We start from the raw sequence: 16,450 nt of genomic DNA on the forward strand, positions 1-16,450 counted from the left end.
GGGGGTGTGTTGTAGTTTGCAATTTGTCAACACTCATTTGGCGAGTTTCAACACGCTTGCTCATACATACTGTAAATCATGTCATTTCTACACACGGGACAAACCAATTGCACAAATATAATGCAATGAAAACAACAAACCTAGCTTTGCATATTCTTTTTTTTTTGGTCAAATGATTTATAAAAAAAATAATACGAGTTGCACAGCAATGTCTCGAAACAACATATACACAGCAAGCATGGAGAGTGACTTTGTACAGCCATTTAAAACGGTTTTCTTCTATTCAGAGAGTAGAATAGCATTTTGCTAGCTTGTGAATCCCCAAGCTAATAACTTCCATTTAACTAATTCACTGCCATTCACAAATTTATTCAGGAATTAAAAATATGACGTAGAGCGCCATTCTGTAATTTGTTTGGGTTTTGTTTTTTCATGCTTGGGTGCCGATCGAGCGCTGGCCGTGGCATTTGGTAATGTTTTTTCTTTCCCACAAGGGGGCAGCATTTCCCATTTTTCAATGTTAGCGCTTTGTTTCAGCTTCAGCTGTTGTAAAAGCGCTAAATAAACCAATATGTATTGCATTGTATTTTGGACAGCTGCCCTCATTTCAAGCACAGATAACTCCAGACCCATATAACTTTTTTTCCCATAGTGGATACATTTTTGCACGTCTGGCAGTGAATGAGTTCAGATGAACGACTTCAAATATTCTCTGCATCAAAGCGTGTCCAAAATTTTTGAGTACACAATTTCAAATTCTTCACTTGAAATTTGATTTGACAAGCTCTGCGCACGTATTGGTGGACAGTATTTCCATAGCGGTGGTATTACGTCGCTCATCCAATGTATTTAAAAAAAAAGCTGCTATGTATAAATAGAAATATTTACAAAAACGGTAAACCCCTCAAAGGGTGTCTACCCTCATCCATTCTCTTCGAAACCTAATTTCAAGTATGTTGTGACGGTGTGTGAGGCACTGCGATATGGGAGCTGCAAGCAAAGTGCGACAGTAAACATGGCTGCTTTTTAAACTCAACAAAGAAAATTGAAGAAAAAGAAAAAGAGATCTTTTCATCTTCTCGCGATTGGTTTGAAGGAGTGAAACATGGTGAAGAGAAGGTAAAAGAACAACAACAAAAATCGATATGAGAAAGAAGTGGAAATCGGAAAGAATGATGTAATTGAGATTCACCGCTTAGGTCAAATTTGGGAGAAGAGTCAATTGGATTCTTGTAAAAACAAAAGAACACGGGTGCTGTTCAATGACAAAGTTGAAGTTTGCGGTTCCGAATTACCGACTCAATGTCCTTTGCTTTGCCCGACCACTCCCCTCTTTGCACCCTCCACGTTTACCAGGGGCCCTTGACAGACGGGCCCTTGGGGCTGTATTCCACTTGCCGGCTCATACAGTCTGAAGGATGACACCGACCGTCGATTCCCTTTGAACCAGCCGGTCCAGGTGGACCTGGGATTCCAGGAACTCCTTGCAGGCCAACGGAACCCGGAGGTCCCATTTTACCATATCCTGGGCTACCCGGCATACCTGAAAGGTAAAACGCAACAAATTTAAGACACATTCTAGATCAGAGGTGTCCAAACTTTAATTGCAAAGGGGGCCAGATTTGATGTGCTAAAAATATAGGGGGGCTGACAATGGCGGATGTTCTTTGGTTGATTGTCGCCATTTTAAAACATTTTTAAAAAATTAAAATATCGTCATTTTGGAAAATTGGGAGGCAAGGCAACCATTCAGTCAATGGCTCCTATACTAATTTGCTATTCCAAATTGAGCCTCTAGATGGCTGCACTAAGCACACGCAGGTTACAGTGCTACTTCCCAATGTATTCATTCTACATCCGGGCTATATGTTATTGACCGCGGGCCACATTTGGCCCCTGCGCCGGACTTTTGACATGTCTGTTCTTGATGATCAAAGTCAGTACAGGTTTATTTCACTTTGCATACTGTCAACAAAACGATGGGCTGGAAAAAGATAAGAAACCCCAAATCTGTGATTACAGATCTCTACTTGTAACTGGAGCAATGCAAAGTTGTGAAGTAGCCCAGATGTTGACTCCTGACTTAATTACGACAGTAATTAAGTGTTTGAAAGTGATCATGAGCATAATCACGTTGGAAATTTTTAATCAGTGACTGATTAAACATTTTCAGAATTACCATACTTAAGTGTCAGGAGTGTTTTTTTCCAATTCTGTGTGAAACTAGGGCACTATAGTTGCAGAATTGAGTGCAAAAATATCACAAAGTATCTGATCTCAAAAACATGCCTTGTGAGGACTAGTTCTAAACCTAAATCACCTGGTGCTCCTGGCGGTCCAACATCTCCCATTTCACCCACACCCTTATCTCCTTTGGCACCCACTGGGCCCCTTGGTCCTAAAAATAATGACATATTTCGAGCGCACTACAACTTTTAAATGACCGATGACATTTAAGTTGGTCGTCTGTGATTCCTCTCACCGGCTGGGCCCTGGGGTCCAGGTCGACCTAGTCGACCGATCTGGCCTGGGATTCCAGGTGCACCGGGGGCTCCAGGATTACCGGGAATGCCGTCTTTCCCTGGGGGTCCGGGCCGACCGGGAGATGATACCATTTCTACAGGCATCTGCATACGAGACATGTAGTAGGCCATTCTCTCTGGGGAGATGAGATGCATCAAATGATTGCTCATGAACGATATCTAGTCACTGTCAAAGAAGAAAGTGAGTTCAAGAAGAGTTGATGCATCTAAAACTGTTATTTTGTTGCCTTGCATAGTTTATTGTGTTCCGTTACCGTGGTCATAACTCAAATCATCCTTCCTCGTTAAGGTCAATTAAAACGGTATTAATTGGTTTCAGCTTCACTTTGTGCTCTCTTGTGTTCGTCCCTCGTCAACCAGACGAATGTATAATGTTTTGACTTTCACAGGGGACTAAGTCTGCAGTAATATAGTTATTTATCGTAGAGGATAAATAATATTTACAGATGAGGATTGTTTTATTGTCCATCTACATCAAGGGTGTCAAACTCATTTTTTGCCGGAGGTCACATTGTAGTTACGGTTTCCTCTCTGGGGCCGTTATAAATTTGGCAAAGCCATTTGAATGTTTATTCCCCTGTACATATTACATATAGAGTGCACAACTAATTAATTAATAACTAGTCTTTAAATTTGCGTGAAACATAATTACTCTTATTGTGGTTTACATGGGACCATTTGAAATTTCGGACTTTAGCAATGATCACGGAGCATGATTTGCTTTCGTGGTCCGAATAAAATTATATGACGGCCATATTTGCCCCCCGGGCCTTGACTTTCACATCGGTAATCTACATTCATTGCCTCTCCGTTTGCCTGTTCATGTTGCATTTCGTTCATCTAGTTCTCAAACCTGCTTGATGTCTGTTTTTTTTTTTTTAAATACAGTGATTGTTTACTAGCTTCCAAGCTGCTGTGAGGTGTAAAATCTAGATTTTAGGAGGAGTCCTAAAATCTAGTTATTATCTATAAGTGTAACTATCGTAATAATAACATAAAAAAGAGCACCAGTGTTATGTAAATGTTCGTGTATGACGTTCCTCACCATCAAAAATCTTGATGACTTGCTGACGGATGAAGCCCTTGATTTCATCATAATTCACAACAGCCTGCCAAGTGATGGAAATCATTGGTCAAAGGTTTCAAACAACTCAAAGTATTTTTAAAATGTTGGTCGTTGCACTCACATCATTTCCCGGTGAGCCCGGAGTTCCCGGTAGTCCAGGTGGGCCAGCTGGGCCAGAGTTTCCCCTCTCCCCTCTCGGCCCGGCCGGGCCAATCATTGGCTGTGCATCTTTGGAGTGATATCCCAAGCCACCACCGGGGGGCCCTGGTCTACCTCTCTCCCCCGGGGGGCCTCTTTCTCCGTTGGCCCCTGGTTCACCCTTTCGAAAGATGGAGAGACAGCCATTCAGTTAGTTCCTCTAATGTTCTCCGTATTTGTGTTAACACCAAAAAAATGGCAAACACTATATCAATTCCCTTTCCGTAGCACTGTTCACTCTCATTGGATTAAAAAAAATGCAAAAAAAGCAGACTTGCCACATTAGGGAGAGTGATTTAGCGAGGACAAAACCAGCCGTAATGGACGACCCATGTTTACGTGTCATGGAAAGACAGGCGTCTCTTGAAGTAGAAAGCGTGGAAAAGAATCGAGGAGTCCGTTCTTGTCTTTCTCCTCTGTGCGGCTAAAATCCCTGACAATGGCGTCCTGTCAGCGTGACAAATAGCCTCATCTAGCATCTCCCTTTCATGCTTAATAGCATTATCCCCGAGGCGGCAAATAGCTATATCACTGTATACACAGACTGGAATTCCGAAGAAGAGATTGTTGGACGTAGGTGGCCGACTGCCATTGTGAAGGAGGCTAAACTGAGGTCAGGAGTGAGGATGATTTCACCAGTATTATCTGAGAGTGAAAGTACAAGCATGGGTGCAGAGTGGGCAGAAATGCGGAGAGAACGCATGTTCAGCAGTGCGCGACATTGGCCTGAGCGCCGGTATAACCTGAAGTCGTAAAAAAAAAGGCATCGACCCGCTTTTTTGAGATGTTCTGCTGACGGGGAGCACTTGCTGAGATGGCGCTTACCTTTTGACCTGTTTTCCCATTCTCACCAGGAAGACCCGCCAAGCCCTGAGGTAAAACAAAATAATGGGAAGAAAAAAGATGGATGAAATTGCCACAGAGGAACTGAACATGAAACTCAACGCTGGTCGTTACTCACGTCTTTACCAGCAGATCCGTCATTTCCTGGTTCGCCCTATAGAGCAAGAAAAAAGGTAAGAAAACATTTGAGATTACGTCTATATTTGCATGTGGATTCCAACACACTTGAATTGTGCTTACCATTAATCCTGGGTGACCAGGAGGACCTGGGGCTCCAGGAATTCCCGGGAGACCTCTCTCTCCATTCTGACCTTTATCCCCTTTTATCCCCTACATAGCCACCAAATGCATATTAATTATTCAATTATATCAATCATTGTATTCCCTTTATTCCCAAATTAAACAAAACAGAACAACAAAAAACATGCTTGTGAGAATGTTACCAATCCAGATGGGCCGGGAGGTCCTGGAGGTCCAGCTGGACCTGGTGAACCCTGTTGGTTCAAAATCAAACAGGATAACAGCGACGTGCCGTGCATTTGAAGCCCCCTTCACAATAGTCTAAAATAGAAATTAACCTACAATGTGACCAGATGGTCCCGGTCGTCCCTGAGCTCCTGGTGTGCCGGGATCTCCCTGGAAAGGTCACAGATTGAGATTGCAGTCATTGAGGTGGGGGGGTGGGGGGGGCTTTGTCTGCATGGATAATGGCGTTTCTCATTTTAGGATAAGGGAACACCCACCTCATGCCCTGGTCTACCTGGTGGTCCAGGTGGTCCTGAAATTCCAACTTCTCCCTGGAGGTACGAAAGGGTCAAAAACGTGCATGCGAGTGTGGAATGTAGCATTCATAAAATAACGACTTGGACACTAATCAAATTAAATTACAGGAATCAAATGATCATTTGTTGGTATCATTTTCTACAATTGCCAGTGGAAATAACTAATTAACAAAATAACCAAATCACTAATTACCAAATCCTTAATAACTAAATAAATAACTAAATAATTAAACAAACAGATAAATAAATAAATACATTAGCAGTCAACCTTTGCTCCTGGAAATCCAGTGTGGCCAGTTTTCCCCTTGAATCCCTAAAGACACATATTGCAGAACACAGTTAGCATAGCATCAAAACAAACTAAATAAACAACACAAAAGTACTCGCAAGTTTAAATCAAACATACGATAGTTTGATTTCCAAAGAGGAAAATCAACAAACGGAGAGGAAAAATCCAAAAACAATCAACTTTATTGGATTGCACACGGACGCCGACGGTGACTACACACGCGTAACCGTCAAGGAAAATACGATAAAATGAGATCATCCCAAATTGCCAGAAGCACTTATGTTAGAATCCCCTGTAATGTTCATACAATCCAACTATTCACATGAATATAGATATGATCATAGCGGATAATGGTCCACATGATGATCATCCCAATTGTGTTTGCTCGCGTTCAAGTGCTCGTAAAACAGGATACCTTGCAGCTGTGGCTGATGGAAATCTCATTAGTGCGGAACGTATTTGGTGATAAAACATTGACTACGACGCAAACACGATTAGCTTATTTGCAGTGTATGCCTGTTTCTATATATGTAAGGTTAAAGCTAACAAAACCAGCATATTATATATACATAAGTTGCATATACAAATGTTTAATTGAACAAAAATTAACATTCTTTATCTCATCCTGAATTAAATTCTACCAGGGCTAGTTTTGTGTGTAGCATACAGCAAGATGGACTTATTAGACAGTTTAGAACTCTGAAGGTGCTACTCACTGGCATTCCTCGTGGTCCGGCTGGTCCCGGAGGGCCCAGATCTCCCTGGCAAAAAAAAAACAAACAGACAAGAAATGAAGATAAAATGAAGAAAGCCTGCCCAGAACAGCTGCAAACAGGAAACATGCCCCATGACCCCCACCCCTCACCCACCTCCCACTCTATATCTATGCATATAAACATACCCGAAGGCCTGGTTTTCCGTCTTTTCCGTGAACTCCCTCAATGCCAGGAGGACCCTTTAATTGCAAACACAAGCAGCTGAGATCTCATAATGAAGTAAAATGGCTCCAATGTAGCACATGTTGAGTTATTAACGTTGTTTCTACCATTAGTCCTGGGGAGCCTGATGGTCCTGGAGGTCCAGTTGGTCCTTGAGAACCTTGCGCACCATCGTTGCCCTGTGAAAGAGAGATCAAAATCAATTCGTATTTGGGTACGATGCAAAATTCAATGCATACATTATACTCACCTTTTCACCCTTGAGTCCTTGGGTTCCTTCCCTTCCAATTTTGCCAGCAAGGCCAGGTGGGCCCTGAATATACATGAACAATTTCAGAGTTATTCTGAAAGTAATAAAGCGCGCACGTACCCTGAAGCGGTAAAGCATAAAACCGTACCGGAGTCCCAGGGAATCCGGGTTGTCCTTGAAAGCCCTTCAAACGTCACAGAACATAAATATCTTCAATTCCATTTTATACACCGTCATGTTGCTTATATCTACCTGATCACCCTTTGGTCCAACAGGTCCTGCTGGTCCGGTGTCTCCTTTACCTCCCTAAAAACAAAGACACGATTTATGATTGATGTCTGTCGATAAACTATTGAGTTTCTAAACAAAACGTCATGAAACACTGACCGGTGCGCCAGCCTGTCCTTGATAACCGGGGAGACCCGAAGGACCCTACAGGAGAAGATAACGTGAAACACTCCGAAAAAGACCCATTGTGTCTATCAGCAAGGATGGCAGTGTTGTTCTGTACCGATTCTCCTTTCTCACCACTCGCCCCTGGGCTCCCACGGTCACCCTTCAATCCCTGACAGAAAAAAATGGAGAACAGTCAATCAATTCCAGGTCACATCGCAGACACCTCGTAGCCAACCAAGCGATCAGATCTCCATCAGAGTCATTCTTCCGAGTATTTTGCTTACTGGCATTCCCGGAGGCCCCATGGATCCAGGATACCCCGGCGTACCCGAAGGACCCTGAGCGACAGTTCACCCAAATAATAATTTCATTTCTACAAAGCATCATTGGAAGGCATTGTTGGGCAGATACTTTCCTGTTCACCCTTGATTCCGGCGATACCAGCTGACCCATGCTCACCTTGAAGACCCTGATGATACATCGGCAAAGTACACAGTATGCATGTTTGAGAATATGTTTTTAGCTGTGTGCTGGAAGACTATTATCTGGGGAAAAAATGTTGAATTTAAAGTTCGTTTAGGTTTTTCTAATTGCCTTCATCACATTGTAATTACAGACGGTCCTAAGTTAGTGATTGCTAAACGATTGCGGAATAAGAAGTACTAAATGGCACCTGGCCACTGGCGCAATTCCGACTGCGATGATGCTGACTAAGGTATTCGAGGGCTTTTTTCACCTTAATACGGCGCAGGAGAAGCTCAGACCTGTTGTTAAGTCTTCCAACACGAAGAAAAGGTTATATAAAAATTATATTCGCGGTGTGAACCAAACATACAGGTGAACCAGATGGGCCCGGGGGACCTGGGAATCCTGGAGGACCCTGTAAACAAATAGCAAGAAGTAAATAAATCATATCCATAGCATAATACATATTTAAACTTTAGAAACAGTTTCAATGGACTACGCGGAATTTTCACCATGTTTCCTGGAAGTCCGGCTTGTCCTCTGTCCCCTTGCATACCCTGTCAGGAAAAAAATATAAAAGAACTCTTTTTAATTGTGAAAAAGGCTAGCCACGGTAACCTTTGCGGATGCCTACTTACAGGCTCCCCGCGTATTCCCTGTGCACCAGGAACCCCTGGAATTCCGGGTGATCCTGTGCAGGTGCAGGGGTCCTACAACGACCCCCACAAAAATAAATATCACGAAACTTTCACACAATCTCGCACAATGTGTCGATTGTCTGACCCTTGGATCTGTTGCCTGTAGTTTCTCCAGACACTGCAAGCAGATCATATAAATGCAAAATATTATTGTTTGCTCATCAGCAACAACAAAAAAAGTTGTTATTGTGTCAAATATTGATTAACAAACAAAAATAAGATTTGCTTTTGTTTTTCTTACACTATCACAGTTATCCAAGGGTATGACGCCAGGCTTGCCCTGGTCTCCCTTTTCTCCTTTGGCCCCAGCCATACCTGGCACCCCCGGCATCCCTTGGGAACAGTCCCCTACGCAGGCTTTCTGCGTTTTGGTGTAAATAATAACAATAATGAAGGTTCAAAACAATCTTTCAGTCTGAATAGAAAGAGATATAAAATCAACTCGCATCTCTGTCTTCGTCAGAAGCATCTTGAGGCAGCAGCTGTAAATGGGGCCGCTGTAAAAAAATAAATAAAAAAATGACTTTCAATGAGTTTTTGTCTTTGGAATTTCAATACAGGAGAGACCGAAGGCACTCGTGCGGAATGAGGCTCGCTCATTTTTTTCTGGTACATTGTGGAGTGCATATGAGGGTTGGCGCAACTAAGATGAATCAATTGTGATGCATTTTCATAAACACGCATGATACAAATGAACTGTCACCAAAAATAACGTTGCAAATAATAATAATAATAATAATAATAATAATAATAATAATAATAATAATAATCATCATCATCATCATCATCATCATCATCATAATAATAATAATAATTCAGAAAACACATAATAGTTAAAAAAATTAATGTAAACAAATACTTGAATGAATAGACAAGTAAATAAATACATAACTAAATACATAAATAAACAAATAAACATGAATAAATGAATACATGCATGCTTGCATACATACATACATACATACATACATACATACATACATACATACATACAGTAAAGTCTCGTTATATCGATATTCAAGGGAGTCCGAAAAAATATCGATATAACCGGGACTATCGATATATCCGACCCCGTTTGCATGTAATTTTCTCCGTGCCTGCATAGAAATAGTATCGATATAACCGGGACTATCGATATATCCGATATCGATATATCCGATATCGATATAGCGAGACTTTACTGTACATACATACATACATACATACATACATACATACATACATACATACATACGTACTAACGCACGCATGCACACAGACACACACACACACACATACATACATGTCAAAGATGTAAAAAAAATACATCAAAATGTAAACTCCAAAGCATCAAAAAAGACAGGAACAGAAGCGTGAATGTGATGTGATGATGAATTCACCAACACAAGGTCAAACCGACCTTGTCAACCCTTTAGACTTGTTCAGTGCAATGAAAGACCTTTTTCTTTTTCTCAAAAAGATCGTCTTCAATATCAATCCCAGAGCTGCCACCTTATATGTAAACATTTTGTGTTCATTGTAGGGTTGCTTGAAAGTCAATCGAAAAAAACGCCACCTCAACCCCTTTTCATTCTAATTTTACTTACGACGTATGCAGGCAAACCCGGATTCCCTGGTATCCCGTCGTTTCCAGGGATACCCTGAAAAAAGGAACTGAGGTTGAACGCATTTGTTGCCAATGTAGGGATAACCACGCCCATTTCCACCAGCGGTCAAACGTAGAGTCAAAGGGTGAGATTGAAGAAAAAAAAGATTGGAACTTTTTTCCTTCTCGTACGGGTAGTTAATGAGTCCACTAAAAAAAATAATAATAATAATAATAATTAGATTTGAACTATAAACTGGTTAATATTTCACAAATTTATTGTGGAAAAAAAACACTAGTTGGTGATGACTTTGCTTACATTACTGTTTTTGAAATAAACTAAAAAAAACACCTTTGACTCTGGGAGCACAAATACCAGTAAGATTTTATTTGAAGGCGTATCAGGGGAAAAAATACTGATATAGAACGGTAGACCTTCAAATAAGTCTTGTCTTAACAGACATTACCCAAAAGTTGGCCCGGTAGAGCTTCAAGTTGAGTTGAAGCGTGAAGCATTCGTGCATTTTTAGTTTTTTTTAAACGTTGAATGTTGATGACTCAGGTTGCACACCTGCCATTCCCTAAACTAATTCCAGCATGCGTTTTATGAGCCATCAATTGTCGAAGCGTATCAAATCCTCACTTAAGGACCCCAACCAAGCAAGCTGAAAGCCTCGACTGGAAGTAGCGAGAAGGAGACTGACCCCCACCCCTCTCACCAGTGCGTTCCCACTTTTCTTACCTGAGGTCCTTGAAGCCCGTTGGCACCATGAGTCCCGGGTGGGCCCGGTGGACCTGGTGGTCCTGGGGGTCCCTGCGACATATAGCATAAAGCGAAACGTAACATTGCACATTCAGGATTCAATAAAATGAACACGACTGCAATGCGGATCAAACCTGAGGGCCAGGCTGCCATGTGCTTATCACAGCCCCGGGGGCTCCCTGGAAGTGGTGTGTGGGAGTTGGGGGCAACAAAATCAAGCAGATTATCAAAACGAGGATGCATATAGCGCTCATGAGTTCAATCAATGTTTCTTTTGATACTCACAGGTCCTCCCGCACCCGACTGCATTGGCAGGATGCAGTTGCACTCGCCGGGGTCACCCTAAAAAATGCCAAGAATGTAAGTTGTCCGGTGCCAAATTTAAACCCATTTGACTTTTGGAAGCATGATTATTTTCTGCCATCGCGATCAATCGCACACGACCCTCTAGCTGGATGAATATGCTGAGTAATCGCCGAAAGTAATGTCGAATATGCGGCCCATGATCAATTTTCATCCGGTCCGAAGCCTCCGTCATAAATGACTGAATGGGTTCTCCAAAGTTCTAAAATGGCGATTTACAGTGCTACATTTTTTTTAGGTCACAAAAAAGACTGGTTAAATTAATTGATGGTATATTTAAAGAACATCCGCCAAGGTTGCCCCCCACTTCTACATTTTCACACACCAAATCGTTGCAAAAAGTTTGGACACCTCTGGCTTGAAGCAACTGCGGACAAAAGACTCTGGAACTGCTCTTGTTTACCAACCACAATACACTTGTCACTTCGACTGCTTCTCCGTCGATTGCCCCATAGCCAGTGTGTGAATGTGTGTGTGCGTGTGTGTGTGTGTGTGTGTGTGTGTGTGTGTGTGTGTGTGTGTGTGTGTGTGTGTGTGTGTGTGTGTGTGTGTGTGTGTGTGTGTGTGTGTGTGTGTGTGTGTAATTACCATCTGTTCCACCCTCTCATATTCTAACCCCTCAGAGATCACTTCATCCAAAAGAAAATGGTAGACTCACCTTGTCCCCCTTAGCGCCGTCAAGTCCCTGCAAGAGGGGATAAACACAAACAAACAAACAAACACACACACATACTTGTTTTTTAATAAAAAAAAAAGCTTGAGGCCGTTAGCTGGGCACAGATCAGGGGACCGTGGATGTGATTTCAAAAGACTGTTCTAGATCGAGGCGTTTATTTGTTGTTGCCTAAAATCAAGGGTGATTTCAAAAGAACACGGCACTCGGTGGCAGATTTTAACACAAGGAGGCATCAGAATAATCATTACCTTCCCAAACATTGTTTTTTTTTTTTTTTTTAAGACGATACCTAAATAAAACAACTCACAGGTCTGCCATCAGCTCCATGTGCACCTGGGGCGCCGTCTCTACCCTGCAGATGCAAAAGTCAAGAGTTGCATATGCAGCGGGCGACATCGAATGCTTCTGGAAAAGATGGCGACATACCGGTGGTCCAGTTACCCCAGAGCCCGCTGGGCCTTGCGGTCCTGGAGGTCCAACATCTCCTCTGAGACCCTGTGGAGAGAAAAACAGGAACCGTGTTGCATTGTATGACGACAAATAAAAAATGTTTGGGATAGTTGACCTTTTCTCCAGCGGGACCTGAGGGTCCGGGTGTTCCTCTGGATCCTGGAGGTCCCTAAATAAAGCATCAACATTTTTTTAGACTTTACTCCAAGTAATCAAAAAAGAAATGTGTGCAATGGCGTTGAAACTTACAACAATACCCGGCAGTCCTCTTGGTCCCTCGGTGCCCTTTGTGGGACAGTAAGAAAAGTCACATCAACAAAAGTATTTTCCAAATATGTCGGTTTAACTTATTCATTGCCATTCACAAAATATTCGGGAAATCAAAATATGACATAGGACACTCTTTCCGAATTTGTCCGGGTTTTGTTTTTTCATGCTTGGGTTCTGATAAATCCCTGGCCATGACCTCTGGCAATGTTTTTTCTTGTTCACAAGGAGCAGCATTTCTCTTTTTCTTCGTGTTAGTGCTTTGTTCCAGCTTCAGCTGTTGTTGAAGCGCTATATAAATCAATATGTATGTATTGGATTGTATTTTGTAGAGCCACCCCCTTTTCAAGCTCGTATAACTCCATATAATTTAGGAATTAACTCTTTTTGAATTAATTAATCAAACATGCATGGAATCAGCTTTTACTGGCCTGCAAAATATTGCTTCGAATAAATAAATAAATAAATAAAACCCTTCCTGCAGAATTCTGCACCGTGCATGGACTCAAACAATAAAACTTTTACTTTGAAACATCTTGACGTCGTGCGTGGTTGATTGAGGTCCAAGTACAGGTGCGCCCATTTGTTTGGAAGGTGCCAGTATCACGGCGAGAAGGACGACGGCGTTACCGGGACGAAACATTCAGAAAAATGGTGACATTTGGCCAACATTTAACGTGGGGAGACACCGGAGTTTTGCACGCCAAGCTCCAAGAACAACGAGGCGATTCTTTTGCAAGAGCGCAACCGAGGACGCAACAGCCACGATCGGTGTTGTGAGCGGCCATAACATCGCCCAAAACACGAAGGAAGGAGGAAATTTGTTCTAAAGTGCTTCGTGTGGACTCTGCAGCGCTACTTTGCAAGCAAAGAAGTTCAACAAATCCAGGTAGGAACCCTCCCTCCCTTTTTTTTTCCTCATGAGCTGTCATGTGTGCGTCATTTTGCGTCATGTCTATCATCCTACCTTCATTGGCCCATTGGAGAAACTCAAATGATGCAATTTTTATCTCACTGAACCACAAAAACAAAACAAGACACTGAAAGTAACTTGCTAAAATTATTTTCTCCAATGTTTGGCAGTTGTAATGTAAACGTTGCATTGTTGTATCTTCATGCAAAGTTACAATCTAAGAGTGTTGTGATGTGCATTTTCCCAGAAAATAGTAACAAATGTTGTGCATTAAGAATTATTTTTGTGTAATTTCCTGTATTAGTTTCTGCACTCTTGTTTTTCTAAACAATAGCGCTTAACCCTTTTTCTTTGCTGGCCTGTGACATCTGAGGAATGTATTTATTACTTGGTTTTAATTGTTGGCCTTTTTCTAATATCTCAGTTATAACTATGCTGGAGGCTGGGGGGTTGGGGTTTCTATCATCTTTGGAACCACTTCGTTGGGTGTTTGAAGCTAGCTCGTGATCCTCGTTAGGTTTAAAGCAATTTTGTTACTTTTGTTATTATTGTTGTGTGCATCTTGTTTTGATGCAAAACAGCTATTTGTGACTCCCGTGTGCTCCTAATACAAAAACTGATGGGGTGTCGGGGTTGCAGCTGGTCAAAAAACAGAAAATGTGTCCATATTATGTTGCAACTGATTCTATCTTACCTGTGAACCTGTTTGGCCAACTCCTACAGGTCCAGGTTCCCCCTGCGTAGTAGAGCAGAGCAACATTTTAAATCCATCCAAGCAAACGGCCAGGAAATGACATCATACCCTGCTTCCTTTAAGACCGGGAGGACCTTGTGTGCCTGGCAAGCCTGGTTTACCCTATTTAAAAAAGTAATCTAAAGTTATGTTATGTAATTAGCACACACACACACGCACACAAAATCTACGCACATTTTTGCCGGTTTTCCCCGTTCCCGGTGGGCCGGGTTCTCCTCTCTCTCCTTTTGGCCCAGGCACAGCCACACTGTCACCCACTGCAGTGCCCAGAGATGAACAGCTGGTACAAGCTTCACCCTGGCAAAACGCATCAATATCAAACTTGGATGCAGAAACCTCGAGGAACTAGCTACAATTAGCAAGTCCGTAAAGGGTGACCCCCTCCCCCGTTGCTAAACGGGGTCACCATTTAGCAACGGCTTCTAAATACCAATCATTCAAGTGCGTTAGCTTAAATCATGATTACCACATGACAGATTGCTCAGTACCTTTTCTCCCTTGAGACCCATTTGTCCGTCTCGACCAGGCTCTCCAGGCAGTCCCGGAACTCCAGGAGCACCATTGTCACCCGTATCCCCTTTGTCACCTTGGTCACCCTAAAAACATACACACACGTGGACATCAATGTATTTGTCTTTTCATCCATTCATTCCCTACCAGTTATCCCCAATCGGGTCGCACTACAGACTCGCCGCTTCCCTAGCCACGTATTTAATATGTTCCCAGGTGGGAGACATCATGGGTCATCCCCAGGGTCGCCTTCCTGCTATGCCCACATGCCCACAACACCTGACTTGGGAGGCATCCAGGAGGCTATCTTTATTAGATGCCCAAGCCGCCTCATCTGGAGTTGGGATCTTTTCTTTTCCGTCACGACAGTCATGCATTTCTCTCTCTCTCTCTCTCTCTCTCTCTCTCTCTCTCTCTCTCTCTCTCTCTCTCTCTCTCTCTCTCTCTCTCTCTCTCTCTCTCTCTCTCTCTCTCTCTCTCTCTCTCTCTCTCTCTCTCTCTCTCTCTCTCTCTCTCTCAGTATTGATATTTAGATCAATAGTATGTACTATGCAAATATATTGGAGATATTTTTATGGTTTTGATTGAGTGGCTAAAATGTGGGCACATTGCTACTTTTGAATCGGAATTTACAGATGATTTAAAGCAATCTGGCTAAGTCAATAGCTGAAATGTATTCACTATTTTGGAAGGTAAATGAAACCGAAAGACCTGATCATAATTCCGGTCAGACTTTTTGAAATCAGCCTTTCATGGCATCTAATCAGTTCCGATGGTCTAACGACCTACTTAGGCGTTTGAAGCCGGTTTTATGAGGCTTGGGAAAAAAATAAAAAGCAGGTTTATTTATGTACTTTCCTTTTTCGACTGAGACAAGGCCTGTTTAATGTTGTGTGAAATAGTTGATGGGACTTGAACCTTTCCGAATCTTACCTTATCTCCTCTCTCTCCGGCAGCACCCGTGGGGCCCTGGGTGGGTGTAATACAGTCAGGTGAGCACGAACATAAACACGTCCCGAAATCTCTGCGATTTATTTTCTCAATCCATTTGGCTTGAGTTGAGTCGTGACTATCGGCACCTGTTTGCCTTCCGCTCCAAGGCCCGGAAGCCCGGGGATGCCCGGAGGGCCCGGTTCGCCCGGGTTGCCTATTGTTCCCTCAGGCATTTTGATGCTGGCCGGTCCGCTGCCAACTTCGTACGGCTGGCAAGAGCCGCACTTGCCCTTGAGAAGGGCAAAAGAAGGTTAGGTCCATTCTCACAAAGACTTAGTCCTTATGTCTTTACTTACCGGCTCCCCTTTTTGGCCCGGAAGACTTAGACCTGGTAATCCAATCTCTCCCTGTAAATAGAAGAAAAGAAGGGAGAGCGTGTGACTGCAAAATTGGAGTTTTCTTTGTTGTATCCTTGGGAAAATTGCCATTATTCATTGTTGATGTTAATTTTGTGTCAATTAATTGGATTATTTCGGAATGTCGTCTTTATTGAAAGTAGGGCGAGATCGTTTTTGTACCTTTTCACCGTTGACGCCATCCTTGCCAGCAGATCCTTTTGCTCCAACTTTTCCCTGTTTTTTTTTTGAGACGATAATATTTTCATGTTTTGACAGGATCACGATTTAAATCGGCGCATTCTGTTTCAAAGAGCTTAATCCAAACTCACCGGCTTACCGTCAGGTCCTCTTCTCCCCGTGTTACCCTGCA

General features: G+C 42.6%; 1 protein-coding gene across 3 annotated transcripts in view; it reads right to left on the reverse strand.

Moving 5' to 3' along the window:
* Positions 1-44: 44 nt before the first annotated feature.
* col16a1 (collagen, type XVI, alpha 1) overlaps positions 45-16,450 on the reverse strand; it is a 35,207-nt gene continuing 18,801 nt past the window's right edge. For 2 of the 3 annotated variants that reach the window (XM_088986996.1, XM_088986998.1), the window contains exons 25-70: positions 16,410-16,445; positions 16,261-16,314; positions 16,039-16,089; positions 15,829-15,972; positions 15,683-15,718; positions 14,728-14,835; positions 14,414-14,536; positions 14,288-14,341; positions 14,180-14,221; positions 12,555-12,590; positions 12,421-12,474; positions 12,282-12,350; positions 12,163-12,207; positions 11,838-11,864; positions 11,102-11,158; positions 10,951-10,995; positions 10,796-10,867; positions 10,055-10,108; positions 8,915-8,965; positions 8,710-8,829; positions 8,554-8,586; positions 8,409-8,480; positions 8,283-8,327; positions 8,141-8,185; positions 7,720-7,774; positions 7,590-7,642; positions 7,421-7,474; positions 7,297-7,341; positions 7,162-7,215; positions 7,058-7,093; positions 6,910-6,972; positions 6,767-6,838; positions 6,623-6,676; positions 6,438-6,482; positions 5,701-5,745; positions 5,394-5,447; positions 5,233-5,286; positions 5,094-5,144; positions 4,891-4,980; positions 4,769-4,804; positions 4,633-4,677; positions 3,731-3,928; positions 3,589-3,652; positions 2,483-2,659; positions 2,321-2,398; positions 45-1,543 (exon numbers count right to left, since the gene is read on the reverse strand). In XM_088986996.1, coding sequence (XP_088843122.1) covers positions 1,350-1,543; positions 2,321-2,398; positions 2,483-2,659; positions 3,589-3,652; positions 3,731-3,928; positions 4,633-4,677; positions 4,769-4,804; positions 4,891-4,980; positions 5,094-5,144; positions 5,233-5,286; positions 5,394-5,447; positions 5,701-5,745; positions 6,438-6,482; positions 6,623-6,676; positions 6,767-6,838; positions 6,910-6,972; positions 7,058-7,093; positions 7,162-7,215; positions 7,297-7,341; positions 7,421-7,474; positions 7,590-7,642; positions 7,720-7,774; positions 8,141-8,185; positions 8,283-8,327; positions 8,409-8,480; positions 8,554-8,586; positions 8,710-8,829; positions 8,915-8,965; positions 10,055-10,108; positions 10,796-10,867; positions 10,951-10,995; positions 11,102-11,158; positions 11,838-11,864; positions 12,163-12,207; positions 12,282-12,350; positions 12,421-12,474; positions 12,555-12,590; positions 14,180-14,221; positions 14,288-14,341; positions 14,414-14,536; positions 14,728-14,835; positions 15,683-15,718; positions 15,829-15,972; positions 16,039-16,089; positions 16,261-16,314; positions 16,410-16,445 — 3,090 coding nt within the window. In that variant the 3' untranslated portion in view covers positions 45-1,349. The remainder of the gene's footprint in view (positions 1,544-2,320; positions 2,399-2,482; positions 2,660-3,588; positions 3,653-3,730; positions 3,929-4,632; positions 4,678-4,768; positions 4,805-4,890; positions 4,981-5,093; positions 5,145-5,232; positions 5,287-5,393; positions 5,448-5,700; positions 5,746-6,437; positions 6,483-6,622; positions 6,677-6,766; positions 6,839-6,909; positions 6,973-7,057; positions 7,094-7,161; positions 7,216-7,296; positions 7,342-7,420; positions 7,475-7,589; positions 7,643-7,719; positions 7,775-8,140; positions 8,186-8,282; positions 8,328-8,408; positions 8,481-8,553; positions 8,587-8,709; positions 8,830-8,914; positions 8,966-10,054; positions 10,109-10,795; positions 10,868-10,950; positions 10,996-11,101; positions 11,159-11,837; positions 11,865-12,162; positions 12,208-12,281; positions 12,351-12,420; positions 12,475-12,554; positions 12,591-14,179; positions 14,222-14,287; positions 14,342-14,413; positions 14,537-14,727; positions 14,836-15,682; positions 15,719-15,828; positions 15,973-16,038; positions 16,090-16,260; positions 16,315-16,409; positions 16,446-16,450) is intronic. The other variant, XM_088986999.1, reaches the window with a different exon arrangement.

This window comes from Hippocampus bargibanti, linkage group LG20 (assembly GCF_051943395.1).
Source record: "Hippocampus bargibanti isolate YZ-2025 linkage group LG20, ASM5194339v1, whole genome shotgun sequence".
In the NCBI taxonomy this organism is placed as follows: domain Eukaryota; kingdom Metazoa; phylum Chordata; class Actinopteri; order Syngnathiformes; family Syngnathidae; genus Hippocampus; species Hippocampus bargibanti.